General features: G+C 41.4%; 1 protein-coding gene across 2 annotated transcripts in view; it reads left to right on the top strand.

The window, feature by feature from the left end:
* The window catches only part of LOC130078821 (1-phosphatidylinositol 4,5-bisphosphate phosphodiesterase beta-1-like), a 66,859-nt gene that overhangs the window by 32,351 nt on the left and 13,447 nt on the right, over positions 1-21,061 (top strand). The window contains exons 10-14 of one of the 2 annotated variants that reach the window (XM_056244511.1): positions 7,562-7,638; positions 7,794-7,883; positions 8,292-8,349; positions 13,461-13,547; positions 14,131-14,155. In XM_056244511.1, the coding sequence (XP_056100486.1) occupies positions 7,562-7,638; positions 7,794-7,883; positions 8,292-8,349; positions 13,461-13,547; positions 14,131-14,155 (337 nt within the window). The remainder of the gene's footprint in view (positions 1-7,561; positions 7,639-7,793; positions 7,884-8,291; positions 8,350-13,460; positions 13,548-14,130; positions 14,156-21,061) is intronic. The other variant, XM_056244510.1, reaches the window with a different exon arrangement.

Here is a 21,061-nt window from a genome sequence, read left to right as displayed (position 1 = left end):
CATCATAAAAGTGAATCTATCCATCATAAAAGTGCATCTATCCATCATAAAAGCGCATCTATCCATCATAAAAGTGCATCTATCCATCATAAAAGTGAATCTATCCATCATAAAAGTGCATCTATACATCATAAAAGTGAATCTGTCCATCATAAAAGTGCATCTATCCATCATAAAAGTGCATCTGTCCATAATAAAAGTGCATCTGTCCATCATAAAAGTGCATCTGTCCATCATAAAAGTGAATCTATCCATCATAAAAGGGCATCTATCCATCATAAAAGTGCATCTATCCATCATAAAAGTGAATCTATCCATCATAAAAGTGAATCTATCCGTCATAAAAGTGCATCTATCCATCATAAAAGCGCATCTATCCATCATAAAAGTGCATCTATCCATCATAAAAGCGCATCTATCCATCATAAAAATGAATCTATCCATCATAAAAGTGCATCTATACATCATAAAAGTGAATCTATCCATCATAAAAGTGAATCTATCCATCATAAAAGTGAATCTGTCCATCATAAAAGTGCATCTATCCATCATAAAATCAATATTGTGAAATAACACTTTCACAATACACACCGTTTCAATCCAGTCTCACACTGCAACAAATGATGCTCTTCCTCAGTGTTTGTGTCTCGTTTTCCAGCACAAATATCTAAACATTTTTTAATCAAGATACATTTACTGGAGAATTCAATTCAATTCAAATTTATTTGTATAGCGCTTTTCACAATACATATTGTTTCAAAGCAGCTTTACAGAAAGTGCATTTCAGAAATGTACATAGAAGAATATAGTTAGTTAATCATCATGTATTAATTTAGGGCATAACATATCGCCGGCGTTGAGTCGTCTCTTCACAGGCGTCGAGTCGTCTCTTCACAGGCGTCGAGTCGTCTCATCGCAGGTGTTGGGGCATCTGAAGTCTCCGTGAGAGGCTGGATACAAACTGAAATAATTAGCGTAGCTGCTGTTCATAATATTAATGCATTCGATCTGATTCAACAGTATAAAAGGTTAGCATTATGTGAATGCTTGGCTGAAGAGATGCGTCTTTAATCTAGTTTTGAACTGGGAGAGCGAGTCTGAGCAACGAACAGTATCAGGAAGGCTATTCCAGAGTTTAGGAGCTAAATGTGGGAACGCCCTCCCTCCTTTAGTGGACTTAGATATCCTAGGAATGACCAGAAGCCTCGAATTTAGGGATCTTAAAGAACGCGATGGATTGTAGGGCGATAGAAGATCCATTAAATACACAGGAGCTAAACCATTTAGGGCTTTATAGGTCAGTAGTAGTACTTTGTAATTGATACGGAACTTAATAGGTAACCAGTGTAGAGATGATAAAATTGGTGTTATATGATCATATTTTCTTGACCTAGTAAGAACTCTAGCGGCTCCATTTTGCACTAACTGTAGCTTGTTTATTGAAGATGCAGGACAACCAGCTAATAAAGCATTACAGTAATCTAGTCTCGAGGTCATGAATGCATGGACTAACTTTTCTGCATCAGAAACAGATAGCATGTTACGTAATTTAGCAATGTTTCTAAGGTGGAAAAAGGCAGTTCTTGTAACATATGAAATATGATTTTCGAAAGACAAGTTGCGGTCTAGTATAACACCCAGGTCTTTTACTGTAGAGGATAAAGTAACAGGACATCCTTCTAAATTAAAGTTGTATTGTAAGAGATTTTGTGGGTAGTTTTTTGGACCAATAAGTAATACCTCCGTTTTATCTGGATTTAATAGCAGGAAATTACACGTCATCCATTTTATATCTTTAAGACACTCTGTCAATTTAGATAAGTTAGTGTTTCCATCTGGTCGTGATGAAATATATAATTGAGTGTCATCAGCATAGCAGTGGAAATTAATTCCATGTTTTCTTATAATATTACCAAGTGGCAGCATATATATTGAGAATAGCAGAGGGCCTAACACCGATCCTTGCGGCACTCCATAGTCTACTGACGTTATCTTCGATTTTCCCCCATATTAAACAGACAAAATGGTAACGGTCTGATAAGTACGATCTGAACCAGCTTAATGCCTGTCCCTGAACACCAGTGTAGTTTTGTAGTCGATCCAAGAGTATTTTATGATCTATAGTGTCGAATGCAGCACCACAATCGAGTAGAACTAGTATTGAGATACAGCCTTGGTCAGAAGCTAAAAGTAAATCATTTGTAATTTTAACTAGCGCAGTTTCTGTGCTATGATGCGGTCTGAATCCTGACTGAAATTTTTCAAGAAGCACAATGACCGAAGATATTAAGTCTTGTTTTATAAAAAATGAAGTGAGTTTGTGCTCAAATATCTTCCAATAGAGTCAGAAAAATAATATTAATTCAAAGGGAAAACAAGAGCGTCATTTGTTGTAGCGGACTGTCTATAATACTTAGCTGGCCGATATGACGATATACTGTATAATCCTCTGTATTTATTTAATAAATACATCAGTGCTGTAATGAAACATGTGATGTATGGTAATTGTATTATTATTCCTTACCTGAGGATGGCGCTAGCAGTCTAAGGATGTGTTGGGTGGTAACCTGTAAAAGAGGAGAATAACAAAGTTGAGTAAAACAGCAAGTCGCATGAAACGAGTGTCTCCGTGATTTATTAAAACTTGCATGCACTAAACATCACATGGTGTCAGAAGAAAACTATGGATCAGTTAAAACCTCCTAACAGTTTGGATTTCGAGGGAAATCTGGCGGAAAACTGGCGAACGTGGATTCAAAAGTTTGATCTGTATCTCATTGCAACTGGCATTGCAGAAAAGAGTGACAAGGTAAAATGTGCGACATTTCTTCACGTGGCGGGAGATGATGCCATAAAGGTATTTAATACCATGGACTTTGATGATGATGTGGATGATTTTGAAGTGCTCAAAGAGAAGTTTAGAGAATACTGTGAGCCAAGAAAGAATATTACGTATCTGAGGCATATGTTTTTCACGAGAGCACAGGGACCGAACGAAACCATTGATGCATACGTGACGGACTTGAAAAATAAGGCGAAAGACTGTGAATTTGGAAGATTAAATGATGACTTGATTAAAGATCGCATTGTCTGTGGTGTTAACAATGACACCGTGAGAGCTAGGCTTCTCAGGGAAACAGATTTGAACCTAGCAAAGGCTGTGGATATCTGTCGTGCAAACGAAATAACACAAAGCCATTTGAAAGTGCTGCATGAAGAAGCAGAAGTGGCTGTGAACAAAATCACAAAAACAAAGTCAACTGTCAGACAGGCGAATTTCAAGCACACAGGGAAAGAGAAGGAAGAGTGCACGAGACGTGGTTATGTACATGAGCCAAGGAAGTGTCCGGCATATGGCAAAATTTGTAACGAGTGCTCGAGGAAGAACCATTTTAGCCGCATGTGCAAAACACCACAACAAAAAGGCAAACCTAGAAGATTTGAGAAAAAAGTCCATGAGATAGAACAACAAGAAGATGCTGAATTGTTTATAGGTACCATCGAAATTGAACGAAGTGAACAGCTAGCAAATGGCTGACACAAATGAATACAGTTTCTACCATGGAAAAGGAAAACAAGAAATGGACTCAAGAATTCAAAATAAACAACTGCATACTTACCTTTAAGCTAGATACAGGAGCAGAGTGCAACGTGTTGTCATTTAAAGATTTTGAGAAAACCTCTAACAAGACAACAACTCTAAAGAAGTCAAACTGCACGTTAGTTACATATTCTGGCCACACGATGGAGACAAAGGGTAAAGTAAGGCTCAAATGTGGTTACAAGGACACTTTGTTTGATCTAGACTTCCAAGTTGTAGATGAAGATTCACCAGCAATTCTGGGAAGAGAAGCATGCTCAAAACTTGGACTGATTAAAAGAGTGTACAAAGTAGAGAACAAAGACCAAACTTGCATTCTGAGTGAATATCAAGATGTGTTTACTGGTTTAGGATGTGTGCCAGGACTGCATCACATACAGCTCAATCCAAATGTTGCTCCAGTCATTCACGCACCACGAAAAGTACCTATAGCGTTAAAGGACAGGGTCAAAATGGAACTGAAACGAATGGAAGATCTTGGAGTCATAGTGAAGCAAACCGAGCCCACTGATTGGGTTAATAGTATGGTTACAGTTGTGAAGCCAGAGAAACTCAGGATCGGCATCGATCCACAAGATCTTAATAAAGCCATCAAGAGAGAACACTATCCATTGCGTACAATTGAAGAAATAGTAGCTGCGATGCCAAATGCTAAAGTCTTCTCAGTGCTTGATGCCAATCATGGATTCTGGCAAGTACCCCTGGATGATGAGAGCTCCAAACTATGTACATTCAACACTCCTTTTGGAAGATACCGTTTTTTGAGACTTCCATTTGGCATAGTGTCAGCTCCAGAAGTGTTCCAAAAATGCATTGCACAAAGACTAGAAAGCTTAGAAGGAGTCTTGAACATAGTGGATGATATTCTGGTGTGGGGTGAAGACATGGAACAACACGATAAGAGACTAAGACAACTGTTAGACAGAATCAGAAACATCAATCTAAAGTTGAACAAAAACAAGTGCAAGATCAGGTTGACTGAAGTCAGCTATGTTGGACACATTCTGACTGCAGAAGGGTTGAAGCCAGACAAAGAGAAAGTCAGAGCGATACAGAACATGCCAGAGCCAGAGGACAAAGCTGCACTGATGAGGTTTTTAGGGCTGCTTCAGTATCTGTCCAAGTTCGTTCCAAACATGTCAGACATCAATGCTCCATTGAGGAAACTGCTAGAGGGAGATGTAGCATGGCATTGGGAGTCAGAACAACAGAAGAGCTTTGAAAGACTGAAGTCACTTGTGAGCAATGCCCCAGTGTTAAAGTACTTTGATGTCAACAAAGAGATAATGCTGTCAGTGGACGCAAGCGCTGAAGGTCTGGGAGCAGTGTTGCTGCAAGAAGGACATCCGGTGGCATTCGGCTCAAGGTCTCTCACTGAGTGTCAGAAAAGATATGCCCAAATAGAAAAAGAGCTCTTGGCGATTGTCTATGGCTGCGAGAAGTTCCATCAGTATGTCTATGGTAAGACAGTACAAGTGGAGACGGATCATAAACCCTTGGAGACGGTGTTCAAAAAGTCTCTCCAAAAAGCTCCTCCGAGACTGCAGAGAATGCTGATGAGATTGCAGCTATATGATTTACGTGTTAGTTACAAGCCTGGAAAGGAGTTGTACATCGCAGACACTCTGAGTCGTGCCTACCTACAAGAACAAACGGAACCACTTCTGGAAGATGAGTTACAAGTTCATACTTTGTCAGTTTGTCTGCCAATCTCAAAGGAAAAACAGAATACATTCAGAACAGCAACCGCAGAAGATGAAGAGTTGCAAAAAGTCGTGGAAGTAGTTCAGTCAGGATGGCCTGCAGACATAAGACAAGTTCCCGCAGACATAAGAAAGTACTGGACTTACAGAGAAGAACTTACCTGTTCCGATGGGTTACTCTTCAAGAACTGGAGAATAGTAGTTCCACAAAGCTTGAGAGCAGACATGCTAAAAAGAGTTCATGAATCACATCTGGGTATTGTCAAATGCAAAGAGAGGGCAAGAGATGTGATGTTCTGGCCCAGCATGGCAAAACAAATTGAGGATGTCGTGTTGAAGTGTGCTATCTGTAATACTTTCAGACGGAGTAACACCAAAGAGCCACTCATCTGCCATGACATTCCGGACAGAGCATGGGCGAAAGTAGGAGTAGACTTGTTCCACTTCGACAGAGGTGACTATTTGATGTGTGTAGATTACTTTTCGAAGTTTCCGGAGATTGCTAAACTCACACAGACAACAAGCAAACATGTGGTGACAGCTCTTAAATCCATCTTTGCGAGACATGGGATTCCGGATGAAGTGGTGTCGGATAATGGTCCACAATTCTCGAGTGCAGAATTCAAAGCATTTGCCAGACTGATCTCATGAAATGGCGTATGTATGACACGCCAATTCGTATTTTCATTTTTGGCGTGCTATCAACACACATAATCGCTTTTCAGCGTGTTTATCAACGCCTTTGACTTAACGTTATATTACTGTATTATGTATATATAAATATATGACCTACCCCAACCCCGTCCCTAAACCTACCCGTCACTGGGGTTAATACCATTTATGAGTCTTCTCCTACCATCCTAGGAAAAGAAATATCGCTCCACAGATGTAGATATAGATTTTGCTTCGTTTCGCTCGGACATTTAACGGCGTACACATACACGCGGAATCACTCGGACATTTAATGGCGTAGACATACACGCAAAAGATTTCGGCGTGGACATACACGCGGATAGCGCAAAATGCGTATAGATAACATGCCACTTGAATTGAAAGTGGCGTGTATGTTTACGCAAAGTCATGATGTCATGTTGCATTTGCAGAAAACTGGGAGTTTGGACATGCCACCTCAAGTCCTGGATTTCCACAGGCAAATGGACAAAGTGAAAGAGCAATCCAGACAGTCAAGAACCTGTTAAAGAAAGCACAAGAGAGCCAAAGGGATCCTTATACTGCTCTATTGGAGTACAGAAATGCTCCTATGGATGGTGTGAAACTATCTCCTGCACAGATGCTTATGGGTCGAAGACTGAAATCAAAATTGCCTACATCAACACAGCTGTTGAGACCACAACTGTACAGAAATGTACATAAAGACATCAAGGACAGACAGCTGAAACAGAAAAGTTACTTTGACTGTGGAGCAAAACAGTTGCCACCTATAGCAGATGGAGAGAAAGTGAAAGTAAAAGTCAAAAACAACTGGCAACCAGCAATTGTGTTGAGGAGTCATGAAAAACCGAGATCATATGTGATTCAAAGGCCTGATGGAAACACCTTCAGAAGAAATCGACGACACCTGCTGAAAACCAGAGAAGTGACAATTCCACAACCAAGCTCTACAGAGTTGGAGGAATGTTCTTCAGCAAACCGAGAGTTTGCAGAGAGTAGCACTCCAGTGCAATCACCTGCACTGTCACCAGAGAAAAGACCTGTAACACCAATTGTGGACAAGGAAGAACAGGTCAAAAGGTCAAGATGGGGTAGACTGATTAGACCACCAAAACTCTATTCTCCATGAAAGCATTAAAGAGGAGTTAAAGAGTAAAGGGATGTTTATAGTTAATGGGTTATGCGAACAACACTGATTAAAGTTATAGAGTGTAATTGAGAAAATAATAATAATACTAGATGTGTTTAAACTAGTTTGTAAGGGAATTTATTTCTTAAGAGGGGAGATGTGATGTATGGTAATTGTATTATTATTCCTTACCTGAGGATGGCGCTAGCAGTCTAAGGATGTGTTGGGTGGTAACCTGTAAAAGAGGAGAATAACAAAGTTGAGTAAAACAGCAAGTCGCATGAAACGAGTGTCTCCGTGATTTATTAAAACTTGCATGCACTAAACATCACAAAACAGATGAAGTAACAGATCATTTAATGATCAGATATAGTGCAGTTTGCCTGGTCAGTGTGTATCAGACGGTCTGTGAACAGTGTTGGCTCACACACACGTTGTGTTTCTCTTCATCTGTAGCTGGTAGAGAAGCTGGTGACCGTGGCGGAAGAGTGTCAGAGTAACCAGCTGAAGAAACTCAAAGATCTGTGTGAGAAGTAAGTCAACATCACCGCACATCTGTCACTCGCCCTCACGACGCTCAAACACGCATGACTCTCTTTCTTCTGTGGAACAGTAAAGAAGATGCTGTGAGAAATCTCCAGTGTTTTTCAAAATAACTTTTGAGCGGTTCTGGTTTCATTTTCTTCAGAGAAAACAAAGAGTTGAAGAAACGGATGGACAAGAGACGACAGGAGAAGTTTCAGGAAGCCAGAACGCTGGAGAAAACTCTGACTGACGAGTGAGTGACTTAACCCATCAGTCTTATATTATCATGCTAGACGAGTTCACAGATCAACATCTCCACCAGTCGATCCGAGTTTGGCCTGAACGACATTCGTTTTTACTTTGATGGTCCACTTTAGACATTCTACTAACTATTTTTAACTTTGCCACTATATGTCAACTAACTCATTAGAGTATTAGTGGGGTGTAAGGCTAGGGTTAGGTGTTGGTTGATATGTAGTTGCAAAGTTACTTATAGTCAGTAGAATGTTTAAAGCAGACCATCGAAATAACAATATCACCATTCTTACCAGATGACTGTTTGTTGAACAGGAATATTCTCCTGCGCAAACCCCAGATGTTGTTGATCCATCATCTTTACTCACTGCTTGACACTGACATGTAAAATCCTCCTGTTCTGTAGGAGAAAGATGGAGATGAACAGATCGCACGTGAATGAGGTGGTGCAGTCCATCAGACGGGTGAGTGGCTATCAGGGACTAGTTAATATACTAATACTAAAATACTGATCAATACTGCAGGAATACTAGTTAACCCCTGCTGGCCAATGCAGGAATACTAGTTAACCCCTGCTGGCCAATGCAGGAATACTAGTTAACCCCTGCTGGTCAGTGCAGGAATACTAGTTAACCCCTACTGGCCAATGCAGGAATACTAGTTAACCCCTGCTGGTCAGTGCAGGAATACTAGTTAACCCCTGCTGGCCAATGCAGGAATACTAGTTAACCCCTGCTGGTCAGTGAAGGAATACTAGTTAACCCCTGCTGGCCAATGCAGGAATATTAGTTAACCCCTACTGGCCAATGCAGGAATACTAGTTAACTCCTGCTGGTCAGTGCAGGAATATTAGTTAACCCCTACTGGCCAATGCAGGAATACTAGTTAACCCCTACTGGCCAATGCAGGAATACTAGTTAACCCCTACTGGCCAATGCAGGAATACTAGTTAACCCCTACTGGCCAATGCAGGAATACTAGTTAACCCCTGCTGGTCAGTGCAGGAATACTAGTTAACCCCTACTGGCCAATGCAGGAATACTAGTTAACCCCTGCTGGTCAGTGCAGGAATACTAGTTAACCCCTGCTGGCCAATGCAGGAATACTAGTTAACCCCTGCTGGTCAGTGCAGGAATACTAGTTAACCCCTGCTGGCCAATGCAGGAATATTAGTTAACCCCTACTGGCCAATGCAGGAATACTAGTTAACTCCTGCTGGTCAGTGCAGGAATATTAGTTAACCCCTACTGGCCAATGCAGGAATACTAGTTAACTCCTGCTGGTCAGTGCAGGAATACTAGTTAACCCCTGCTGGTCAGTGCAGGAATACTAGTTAACCCCTGCTGGCCAATGCAGGAATACTAGTTAACCCCTGCTGGTCAGTGCAGGAATACTAGTTAACCCCTGCTGGTCAGTGCAGGAATACTAGTTAACCCCTGCTGGTCAGTGCAGGAATACTAGTTAACCCCTGCTGGTCAGTGCAGGAATACTAGTTAACCCCTGCTGGTCAGTGCAGGAATACTAGTTAACCCCTACTGGCCAATGCAGGAATACTAGTTAACCCCTGCTGGTCAGTGCAGGAATACTAGTTAACCCCTGCTGGCCAATGCAGGAATACTAGTTAACCCCTGCTGGTCAGTGCAGGAATACTAGTTAACCCCTGCTGGCCAATGCAGGAATATTAGTTAACCCCTACTGGCCAATGCAGGAATACTAGTTAACTCCTGCTGGTCAGTGCAGGAATATTAGTTAACCCCTACTGGCCAATGCAGGAATACTAGTTAACTCCTGCTGGTCAGTGCAGGAATACTAGTTAACCCCTGCTGGTCAGTGCAGGAATACTAGTTAACCCCTACTGGCCAACGCAGGAATACTAGTTAACCCCTGCTGGTCAGTGCAGGAATACTAGTTAACCCCTGCTGGCCAATGCAGGAATACTAGTTAACCCCTGCTGGTCAGTGCAGGAATACTAGTTAACCCCTGCTGGCCAATACAGGAATATTAGTTAACCCCTACTGGCCAATGCAGGAATACTAGTTAACTCCTGCTGGTCAGTGCAGGAATATTAGTTAACCCCTACTGGTCAGTGCAGGAATACTAGTTAACTCCTGCTGGTCAGTGCAGGAATACTAGTTAACCCCTGCTGGTCAGTGCAGGAATACTAGTTAACCCCTGCTGGTCAGTGCAGGAATACTAGTTAACTCTTGCTGGTCAGTGCAGGAATATTAGTTAACCCCTACTGGCCAATGCAGGAATACTAGTTAACCCCTGCTGGTCAGTGCAGGAATACTAGTTAACCCCTACTGGCCAATGCAGGAATACTAGTTAACCCCTGCTGGTCAGTGCAGGAATACTAGTTAACCCCTGCTGGTCAGTGCAGGAATACTAGTTAACCCCTGCTGGTCAGTGCAGGAATACTAGTTAACCCCTGCTGGTCAGTGCAGGAATACTATTTAACCCCTGCTGGTCAGTGCAGGAATACTAGTTAACCCCTGCTGGTCAGTGCAGGAATACTAGTTAACTCCTGCTGGTCAGTGCAGGAATATTAGTTAACCCCTACTGGCCAATGCAGGAATACTAGTTAACCCCTGCTGGTCAGTGCAGGAATACTAGTTAACCCCTACTGGCCAATGCAGGAATACTAGTTAACCCCTGCTGGTCAGTGCAGGAATACTAGTTAACCCCTGCTGGTCAGTGCAGGAATACTAGTTAACTCCTGCTGGCCAATGCAGGAATACTAGTTAACCCCTACTGGCCAATGCAGGAATACTAGTTAACCCCTGCTGGTCAGTGCAGGAATACTAGTTAACCCCTGCTGGTCAGTGCAGGAATATTAGTTAACCCCTGCTGGTCAATACAGGAATATTAGTTAACCCCTGCTGGTCAGTGCAGGAATATTAGTTAACCCCTGCTGGTCAGTGCAGGAATATTAGTTAACCCCTGCTGGTCAGTGCAGGAATATTAGTTAACCCCTGCTGGCCAGTGCAGGAATACTAGTCAACCCCTGCTGGTCAATACAGGAATATTAGTTAACCCCTGCTGGCCAGTGCAGGAATACTAGTTAACCCCTGCTGGTCAATACAGGAATATTAGTTAACCCCTGCTGGTCAATACAGGAATATTAGTTAACCCCTGCTGGTCAGTTCAGGAATACTAGTTAACCCCTGCTGGTCAGTGCAGGAATACTAGTTAACCCCTGCTGGTCAGTGCAGGAATACTAGTTAACCCCTGCTGGTCAATACAGGAATACTAGTTAACCCCTGCTGGTCAGTGCAGGAATACTAGTTAACCCCTGCTGGTCAATACAGGAATACTAGTTAACCCCTGCTGGTCAGTGCAGGAATACTAGTTAACCCCTGCTGGTCAATACAGGAATACTAGTTAACCCCTGCTGGTCAGTGCAGGAATACTAGTTAACCCCTGCTGGTCAATACAGGAATACTAGTTAACCCCTGCTGGCCAATGCAGGAATACTAGTTAACCCCTGCTGGTCAGTGCAGGAATACTAGTTAACCCCTGCTGGTCAGTGCAGGAATACTAGTTAACCCCTGCTGGTCAATACAGGAATACTAGTTAACCCCTGCTGGTCAGTGCAGGAATACTAGTTAACCCCTGCTGGTCAGTGCAGGAATATTAGTTAACCCCTGCTGGCCAGTGCAGGAATATTAGTTAACCCCTGCTGGCCAATGCAGGAATACTAGTTAACCCCTGCTGGTCAGTGCAGGAATACTAGTTAACCCCTGCTGGTCAGTGCAGGAATACTAGTTAACCCCTGCTGGTCAGTGCAGGAATACTAGTTAACCCCTGCTGGCCAATACAGGAATACTAGTTAACCCCTGCTGGTCAGTGCAGGAATACTAGTTAACCCCTGCTGGTCAGTGCAGGAATATTAGTTAACCCCTGCTGGCCAATGCAGGAATACTAGTTAACCCCTGCTGGTCAGTGCAGGAATACTAGTTAACTCCTGCTGGTCAGTGCAGGAATATTAGTTAACCCCTGCTGGTCAGTGCAGGAATACTAGTTAACCCCTGCTGGTCAGTGCAGGAATACTAGTTAACCCCTGCTGGTCAGTGCAGGAATACTAGTTAACCCCTGCTGGTCAGTGCAGGAATACTAGTTAACCCCTGCTGGTCAATGCAAGAATTACACAGTGTGCAGGTGCAAAGCCTCTTTCTCCTTTGACAGACAATTAAAAGTAGCCGTATATTCTGACATGTAAGCGACACATAAAGCCGTCATCAGCTCTTCTGATCAGCTTGTGTACAGAAGAGGAAAAATATGCTAAACACAAAAAATAAGATGCAACTGATCGTATAATCATCATTAGAGTTCGAACAGCAAAATAAACAGCCTTTCATCAATTTAAAATGAAGGCAAAAACATGGTTTTCATTAAATTATGATTTTACACTGACTCTTTCTGCAATTACATAATTACACCTGTATGTGGCGACAAATAACAAATGACAGTTTCTAGGACACATTTCTCAATACTTAACTCACCTTTCATTCAGTTCTCCTGAGCATCTTTCAGTTCGGCACACAGTGAAACTCCCGAATCCCTTCACTCTTCCTCAACACTAGTCCCTGTTACACAGTGTTTATACAGTGTGTGTTTCTAACAGAAGAATGGCCGTCTCTCCTGTGCAGAACTCAGTCTGTCTCCTCCTCCATGTGTCATTACAGCACACAGCTGCTGGTTCTGGACAGATGCTGATGACACTGACACACTTCTGCTACATCCAACTGTGTTGATACTTTCATTTTTAACATTCGGAATATATTGCAATATTTTTACTGTACAAATGTAGCAAATCACTGTTATCTTCGATTTGTAAGTTTAACTTAAGTTGAACAGTTTTTAAAAGGGTGTGAGTAAGCATGTGCACATAGAGTTTTGCTGGTGTGTGTTTGAGTGTGAAATGATTGCATGTAATTTGATAATTTAGTTATTATTTAATGTGCCAAAGCAATGATATGTGATGCTCAGTTTATGATGATGTGTGCAGAGACTGATTGAGAAATGGCTTCTAGTGATTGAGTCGTGAATCATTTACTCAATCGATTCGTTCTGATTCATTCAGGAGTGAAATGAGTAACATCGAGTGTCTTGATGAGCATTTTAATGGGCAGAGCAAAAGTAGTCAAACTGGCAAGATTGTGTGTGCATTTTAAGTCACCCAGTGTGAGTTTCTAGTTTATTGAGGTTTTGTATGAATCAATATCACCCTGTTCATCATGTGACCACCTGTGGCCAATCACAGCCATGAGGATTTTCAAAACAACTGTGATCCTGCTTAGTATGTTATTCTAAGGATATTTTTTCTGCTTTTGAATGATGAATAATGTAGAGGATTTATACCAACCACTCAGATTCAGGGCTCATGAAGGGGTTGGGCTACAGATGGGTGTTAGTTAGGGTTAGTTACTGGTTAGTTAATGGTTAGTTAGTTCTGTGTTCAGTATTGTGATGACCGTGACATGTTCTTTGGGTAACTTCACATGTAGCCTACTGGAACACGTCTGTAAGCGTGTGTGTGTGTGTGTGTGTGTGTGTGTGTGTGTGTGTTTTCCAGCTGGAAGACGCTCAGGCCAAACGCCTGGAGAGACTGCTGGAAAAACATCAAGATATTCGACAGCAAATCCTGGATGACAAACCGAAGGTATCGTTACGTATACGTTTCTTTAAAGGGTCAGTTCACCCAAAAATGTAAATCATCAAAGTAGTCCATGTGACATCAGTGGGTTAGTTAGAGTGTGTTGAAGCATCGAAAATACATTTTCGTAACCAGTACATGGAAGACAACACAATGCTGAATAAAGTCGTAGTTTTTGTTATTTTTGGACCAAAATGTATTTTCGCTGCTTCAACACACTCTAACTAACCCACTGATGTCACATGGACTACTTTGATGATGTCTTTATCTCCTTTCTGGACAAGGACAGTATAGCGGACACACATTTACACTGGAGGGACAGAAAGCTCTCGGACTAAATCTAAAATATCTTAAACTGTGTCCCGAAGATGAGCGGAGGTCTGACGGGCTTGGAGCGACACGAGGGAGAGTCACTAATCACATCATTTACATTTTTGGGTGAACTAACCCTTTAAGATTAGAGGTTTATTGACATATTTGGATCTTTCAGGAAGTTTAGAGCACTGCAGAAACACACACACACACACACACACACACACACACGTTCAGCTGCAGTGTTTGTGTCTCCTCACTGTCACTGTTATTTTAGGAGGACGGCTCGCAGGAACTGGACGGTAAGAGTTTCTGCATCCCAGAATTCAGTTCATCACAAACATTCATCTGACATTCAGACACTCAGTTTCTGAGCCGCTGAGATAACACACAACTCTCGATCATACCGGCCTCATCCAATAACCAGCTTACTGTGTGTGTGTGTGAGAGAGAGAGAGAGAGAGAGAGAGTGTGTGTGTGTGTGTGTGTGTGTGTGTGTGTGTGTGTGAGAGAGAGAGAGAGAGAGAGAGAGAGAGAGAGTGTGTGTGTGTGTGTGTGTGTGTGTGAGAGAGAGAGAGAGAGAGAGAGTGTGTGTGTGTGTGTGTGTGTGTGTGTGTGTGTGTGAGAGAGAGAGAGAGAGAGAGTGTGTGTGTGTGTGTGTGTGTGTATGTGTGTGTGTGAGAGAGAGAGAGAGAGAGTGTGTGTGTGTGTGTGTGTGTGTGTGAGAGAGAGAGAGAGAGAGAGAGAGAGAGTGTGTGTGTGCTAATGTCATTTTAGTTGATATACTGCATGTATATGTGTTTGTTTTTTATTTTTGCATTTTGTTAAAATGATCAGAAGTTCATTAGAAATCATCATCCTGTCATCATTTACTAAACCTGAACACAAAAGAAAATATTCTGAAGAACGTTTGGAACCAAAAAACACCGGAGCCATTGACTGTCCTTATGGACAAAAAAAACTAAACACTGAGACATTTCTCAAAATATCATCTTTTGTTTTTCACAACACAGGTTTGTGTAAATGATGCATTAATTATATATATACAGTATATATTTGGGTGGACTGTTACTTTAAGAGAAAAGCACTATTTACACTCATAGAAACTGTTCTTCTGCTCAGAGAACATGAGCTTCTTCACTTCAGGATCAGGATCAGGATCAGGAACAGGATCAGGATTAGGATCAGGTTTAGGATCAGGATTAAGATCAGGATCAGGAACAGGATTAGGATCAGGATCAGGATCAGGATTAAGATCAGGATCAGGAACAGGATTAGGATCAGGTTTAGGATCAGGATTAAGATCAGGAACAGGATCAGGATTAAGATCAGGATCAGGATCAGGATTACGATCAGGATCAGGATCAGGATTACGATCAGGATCAGGATTAAGATCAGGATCAGGATCAGGATTAAGATCAGGATCAGGATTAAGATCAGGAACAGGATCAGGATTAGGATCAGGATCAGGATTAAGATCAGGATCAGGATCAGGATTAAGATCAGGATCAGGATCAGGATTACGATCAGGATCAGGATTAAGATCAGGATCAGGATTAAGATCAGGATCAGGATCAGACTGTCACTGATAAAGGCTGATGTTTCTCTCTCGCTGTGATGCTTTGGAGCCTCTGCATGTTTAATCAGTTCAGATCCACTAGAGGGCGTCATTGAGCTGTTAAACACTCACACACACCAGATGAGAGACAGACGCTTCACAACGGACTGGAAAATGATGAAGATCTTTGGGTCCCCGATTCTCGTGATTACAGGAGTTATTCTGTGATATGGGTTTCAGACGTCACAGATCGATGACAACACTGAACACGTGAGGAAGAGTCAGCGGATTCTGACCTTCACTTGTGCTGGTGTTCGGATCAGGAACTGGTTTGAAGTTAAAGCAACCAGGACGAGCTGAAACGAGAGAGAGAGAGAGAGAGAGAGAGAGAGAGAGAGAGAGAGAGAGAGAGAGAGAGAGAGAGAGAGAGAGAGAGAGAGAGAGACAGACAGACAGAGACAGAGAGAGAGAGAGAGAGAGAGAGAGAGAGAGAGAGAGAGAGTCCTGACCTATTTTTATGCCTTGGATCAGGCACTAATGGACAGCTATAAGCATCCTGGGTCTTCAGAGACCAGCAGAACCATCTCAGATTCAGAGATAAAGCCTGCAAACTGACAGCTGGTTTAACTTCTTCTACCAGCACAGCCTATCTGAACCTTTCCTCACGAGATCTGCGGTGGAGGCACACAACAGTCTTAACACTTATAGTCAAGTCATCTTTATACAATGCAGATTGTTTCAAAGCAGCTTCAGTGATAAACAGGCTGTTGTTCAGCTGAACTCAGGTCAGTGTTGATTCAGTTCCGATGTAAAGATCATCAATTATTAATTTCGTTAATTTCATCTGTACAGCAGTTCTGTAGAAAACAGTGATGTCATCATCGGCTCAGTTCAGTCCTCGTACAGCAGCGTCAGTGCAGTCAGATCAGTTATACTGCTGAATATGAAGTGTCCTCGACTAAGCTAACCAGAGGCGACAGTGGCAGGAGGCCGAACTCCATTAGTGACAGAACCTAGAAATGCATTTAAAGTGCACTTTTTTTCTTTTTTACATTTTCAGTATGAACACTACTTGAACTATTTATACTATGAAGTGGCATAGAGTAGTGCATAAGCACCTTTTGAGAATGTGTTGATGTTTAAATAGAAGCTGCTGTCACACCTCAGTGTGTGTGTGTGTGTGTGTGTGATATCGCCCTGCTCACAGATTCACGCGCGCACCACGCCTCAGTCTGGCTGATTACATCTGACTTTCAGATTGACTTTGGCAGTGTGTTCATAAACTTCCCAGTGTTTGTTAGGTGAAGGTTATCGCCTCATCATGAGGCCCACAACGCAGTTCACATAATTCTGTTCTATTCTATACCATTTATGGGATAAATAAATGGATAAATATATAAAAGTATAATGATAAGAGAATTAGAGTATAGTGCACATAATAAGAGTATAGTGCACATAATAAGAGTATAGTGCACATAATAAGAGTATAGTGCACATAATAAGAGTATAGTGCACATAATAAGAGTATAGTGCACATAATAAGAGTATAGTGCACATAATAAGAGTATAGTGCACATAATAAGAGTATAGTGCACATAATAAGAGTATAGTGCACATGATAAGAGTATAGTACACATAATAAGAGTATAGTACACATAATAAGAGTATAGTGCACATAATAAGAGTATAGTGCACATAATAAGAGTATAGTACACATAATAAGAGTATAGTACACATAATAAGAGTATAGTGCACATAATAAGAGTATAGTGCACATAATAAGAGTATAGTGCACATAATAAGAGTATAGTGCACATAATAAGAGTATAGTGCACATAATAAGAGTATAGTGCACATAATAAGAGTATAGTGCACACTGCAGGTGTTCAGCTCCAGTCCTGATCAAACACACCTGAACGAGTTAACAGAGAGTCACAGGCAGAGGGTTCGAGCTGCACTCGAGGGCCAGAGATGAGAAGTGTGTAATTTGGGACACTGATTCTGTGCTGTTTCTGAGGTGTTAGTACACTGGTTGTCGTATGACAGTGGCAGACGCTGATGTTGAATGAAGCTATCGGCCACACACACTGAACAGTCCTTTGACTTCACAAACACAGATCTGTGCCGTCGCCATGGCAACACTCATCCCACTATTAACCCTGTAATAGCCTGAGGACGCGCGGAGAACAGGGAAACTCCTGGAAAAATGATGGTTTCTCAGTGCTTTATTCGTTTATAGCAGGATTCTCTTTATTGATGTGTCGTGATACTGACAGGAATCATTCAACCATCTCACAAATCTTGTTCTCTTTTCAGCAAATGGTGATAGTTTTATTGTGTTTTATGTATTATATGGGGGGAAAAATCGTATTACATGACTCTGAAATGCTTGATTCTGATTGGTCAGTCGTGACATTCCGAGGTCAGTTATTCGTCAATAACGACCGTCGTCAATAGCAACACTCTGCTCCAGGTATTTGAGACGCTTCTGGTCTCTCTTATTTATTCAAACGCTGCCTCAGTCATCGACTGTATTTACTGTAAAATAAACCCGGAGGACTTCAGTTTATGCAGGCTTATGGTAATATTGTTCAAGTGTTCGCCTTGTTGCTAGAACGATTGTTTAGTACACTGTAATGGATTATAAGATAATCATTTTAAAAGGGATTCTGGTAACACTTTACTATAAGGTTCATTAGTTAACATTAGTTAACATTTATTAATCTTAGTTAATGTGAATTTCAACATTTACTAATGCATTAATAAAATCAAAGGTTGTATTAGTTAATATTATTAATGCACTGTGAACTAACATGAACAATCAATGAACAGCTGGATTTTTATTAACTAACATTAACAAATATTAATAAATACAGTAACAAATGTATTGCTCATGTTAGTTTATGTTAGTAAATACATTAACTAATGTTACCTAATGAACCTTATTGTAAAGTGTTACTGGGTTTCTTCTCATATCAATATTTCATGTCCCAGTTTGTAAACGCAAAACACAGGCTGATCAAGACTTTACTTCGCAATAACCCCCAGAAGGATATACACCATTCCTTACTTACACTGGACAACAGCACTGATCTGAGAAGACAGAGTATTTTCATTTCTAAATGAACTATTAATATCAGCGTAATGTTAAAAACACGCTGTGGTATTTCAGTCATGCTAGTGTCAAAGACCCTGTAATGTTTGTGTGTGTAGAGCGAGAGACAGATGGAGCAGATTGAGTCTCCCGCTGACTCTCTCTGGCACACGCGTGTGTTTGATGAGCGGCTCTTCATTAATAATTCACACGGTCCTCCTGATTCTCGCCTGGGGAACTTCTGTCACTCGATAGAAACCCGAGGAGCACAAAAAAAGCTCTTTACATCAGAATACACTCTCAATGCTTTGATTCCATGTATCAGATGCTGAGGTCTCCACCCAGCAAGCAATATCCGTCATTTCTCCGTCTAGGTTAACTATAAAGCCCAGATAGTCCGGCTATGAGTAGGTTAACTATAGACTCGATATAGTCCAGCTATGAGTAGGTTAACTATGGACCCGATATAGTCCGGCTATGAGTAGGTTAACTATAGACCCGATATAGTCCGGCTATGAGTAGGTTAACTATAGACTCGATATAGTCCAGCTATGAGTAGGTTAACTATAGACTCGATATAGTCCAGCTATGAGTAGGTTAACTATGGACCCGATATAGTCCAGCTATGAGTAGGTTAACTATAGACCCGATATAGTCCGGCTATGAGTAGGTTAACTATAGACTCAATATAGTCCAGCTATGAGTAGGTTAACTATAGACCCGATATAGTCCAGCTATGAGTAGGTTAACTATAGACCCGATATAGTCCGGCTATGAGTAGGTTAACTATAGACCCGATATAGTCCAGCTATGAGTAGGTTAACTATAGACCGGATATAGTCCAGCTATGAGTAGGTTAGCTATAGACCTGATATAGTCCAGCTATGAGTAGGTTAACTATAGACCCGATATAGTCCGGCTATGAGTAGGTTAACTATAGACCCGATATAGTCCAGCTATGAGTAGGTTAACTCCAGACCCGATATAGTACAGCTATGAGTAGGTTAACGATAGACCCGATATAGTCCGGCTATGAGTAGGTTAACTATAGACCCGATATAGTCCAGCTATGAGTAGGTTAACTATAGACCCGATATAGTCCAGCTATGAGTAGGTTAACTATGGACCCGATATAGTCCAGCTATGAGTAGGTTAACTATAGACCCGATATAGTCCGGCTATGAGTAGGTTAACTATAGACTCAATATAGTCCAGCTATGAGTAGGTTAACTATAGACCCGATATAGTCCAGCTATGAGTAGGTTAACTATAGACCCGATATAGTCCGGCTATGAGTAGGTTAACTATAGACCCGATATAGTCCAGCTATGAGTAGGTTAACTATAGACCGGATATAGTCCAGCTATGAGTAGGTTAGCTATAGACCTGATATAGTCCAGCTATGAGTAGGTTAACTATAGACCCGATATAGTCCGGCTATGAGTAGGTTAACTATAGACCCGATATAGTCCAGCTATGAGTAGGTTAACTCCAGACCCGATATAGTACAGCTATGAGTAGGTTAACGATAGACCCGATATAGTCCGGCTATGAGTAGGTTAACTATAGACCCGATATAGTCCAGCTATGAGTAGGTTAACTATAGACCCGATATAGTCCAGCTATGAGTAGGTTAACTATAGACCCGATATAGTCCAGCTATGAGTAGGTTAACTCCAGACCCGATATAGTCCAGCTATGAGTAGGTTAACTATAGACCCGATATAGTCCGGCTATGAGTAGGTTAACTATAGACCCGATATAGTCCGGCTATGAGTAGGTTAACTATAGACCCGATATAGTCCAGCTATGAGTAGGTTAACTATAGACCCGATATAGTCCGGCTATGAGTAGGTTAACTATAGACCCGATATAGTCCGGCTATGAGTAGGTTAACTATAGACCCGATATAGTCCGGCTATGAGTAGGTTAACTATAGACCCGATATAGCCCGGCTATGAGTAGGTTAACTATAGACCCGATATAGTCCAGCTATGAGTAGGTTAACTATAGACCCGATATAGTCCAGCTATGAGTAGGTTAAATAACATGTATTGAATAATTATGAACTTAAATGAAACAATATCGCAACATTTCGACAAATGCATTATTTGATCTGTTTTTACATTTTAATTCAGGGCGATTTAGCCTGCTACATTTAATTAGAGCGAGATTTTCACCCTTGTCTTGTCATTTTCTCATTGGGAAGCGCTTACAGGCTACATGTTTGAGTACATCCTCTGTACCTCTCGTTTTCATATGGATTACATAATCAGATAACATTTATTAGCCAGAATATTTAGACATTTAAAGGCTTTAGACAGAGCCGATTTCTTATAGTGACTGAGCTGAAGTGGCTTTCGGTTCATTTTTGTGACGCGCAGTTCCCGGAGACAGAGACGACAGATAAACTGTTTTTGTCGTTAGCAAAAGTTCGAATAAAACCCGACTTTAGAAAAATGCATAGGGCCACTCGGCGTGGTCTGCCAAAACACTTAATTATAAACTTCAATATTTCATTCAAAATAATCTCAAAACGCTTTGTGAAATTTTGAA

Source organism: Rhinichthys klamathensis, unplaced genomic scaffold, assembly GCF_029890125.1.
Source record: "Rhinichthys klamathensis goyatoka isolate OS25496 unplaced genomic scaffold, OSU_Roscu_1.1 h1tg000997l_1, whole genome shotgun sequence".
NCBI lineage: Eukaryota > Metazoa > Chordata > Actinopteri > Cypriniformes > Leuciscidae > Rhinichthys > Rhinichthys klamathensis.
This window is presented reverse-complemented; position numbering and strand designations above follow the sequence as displayed.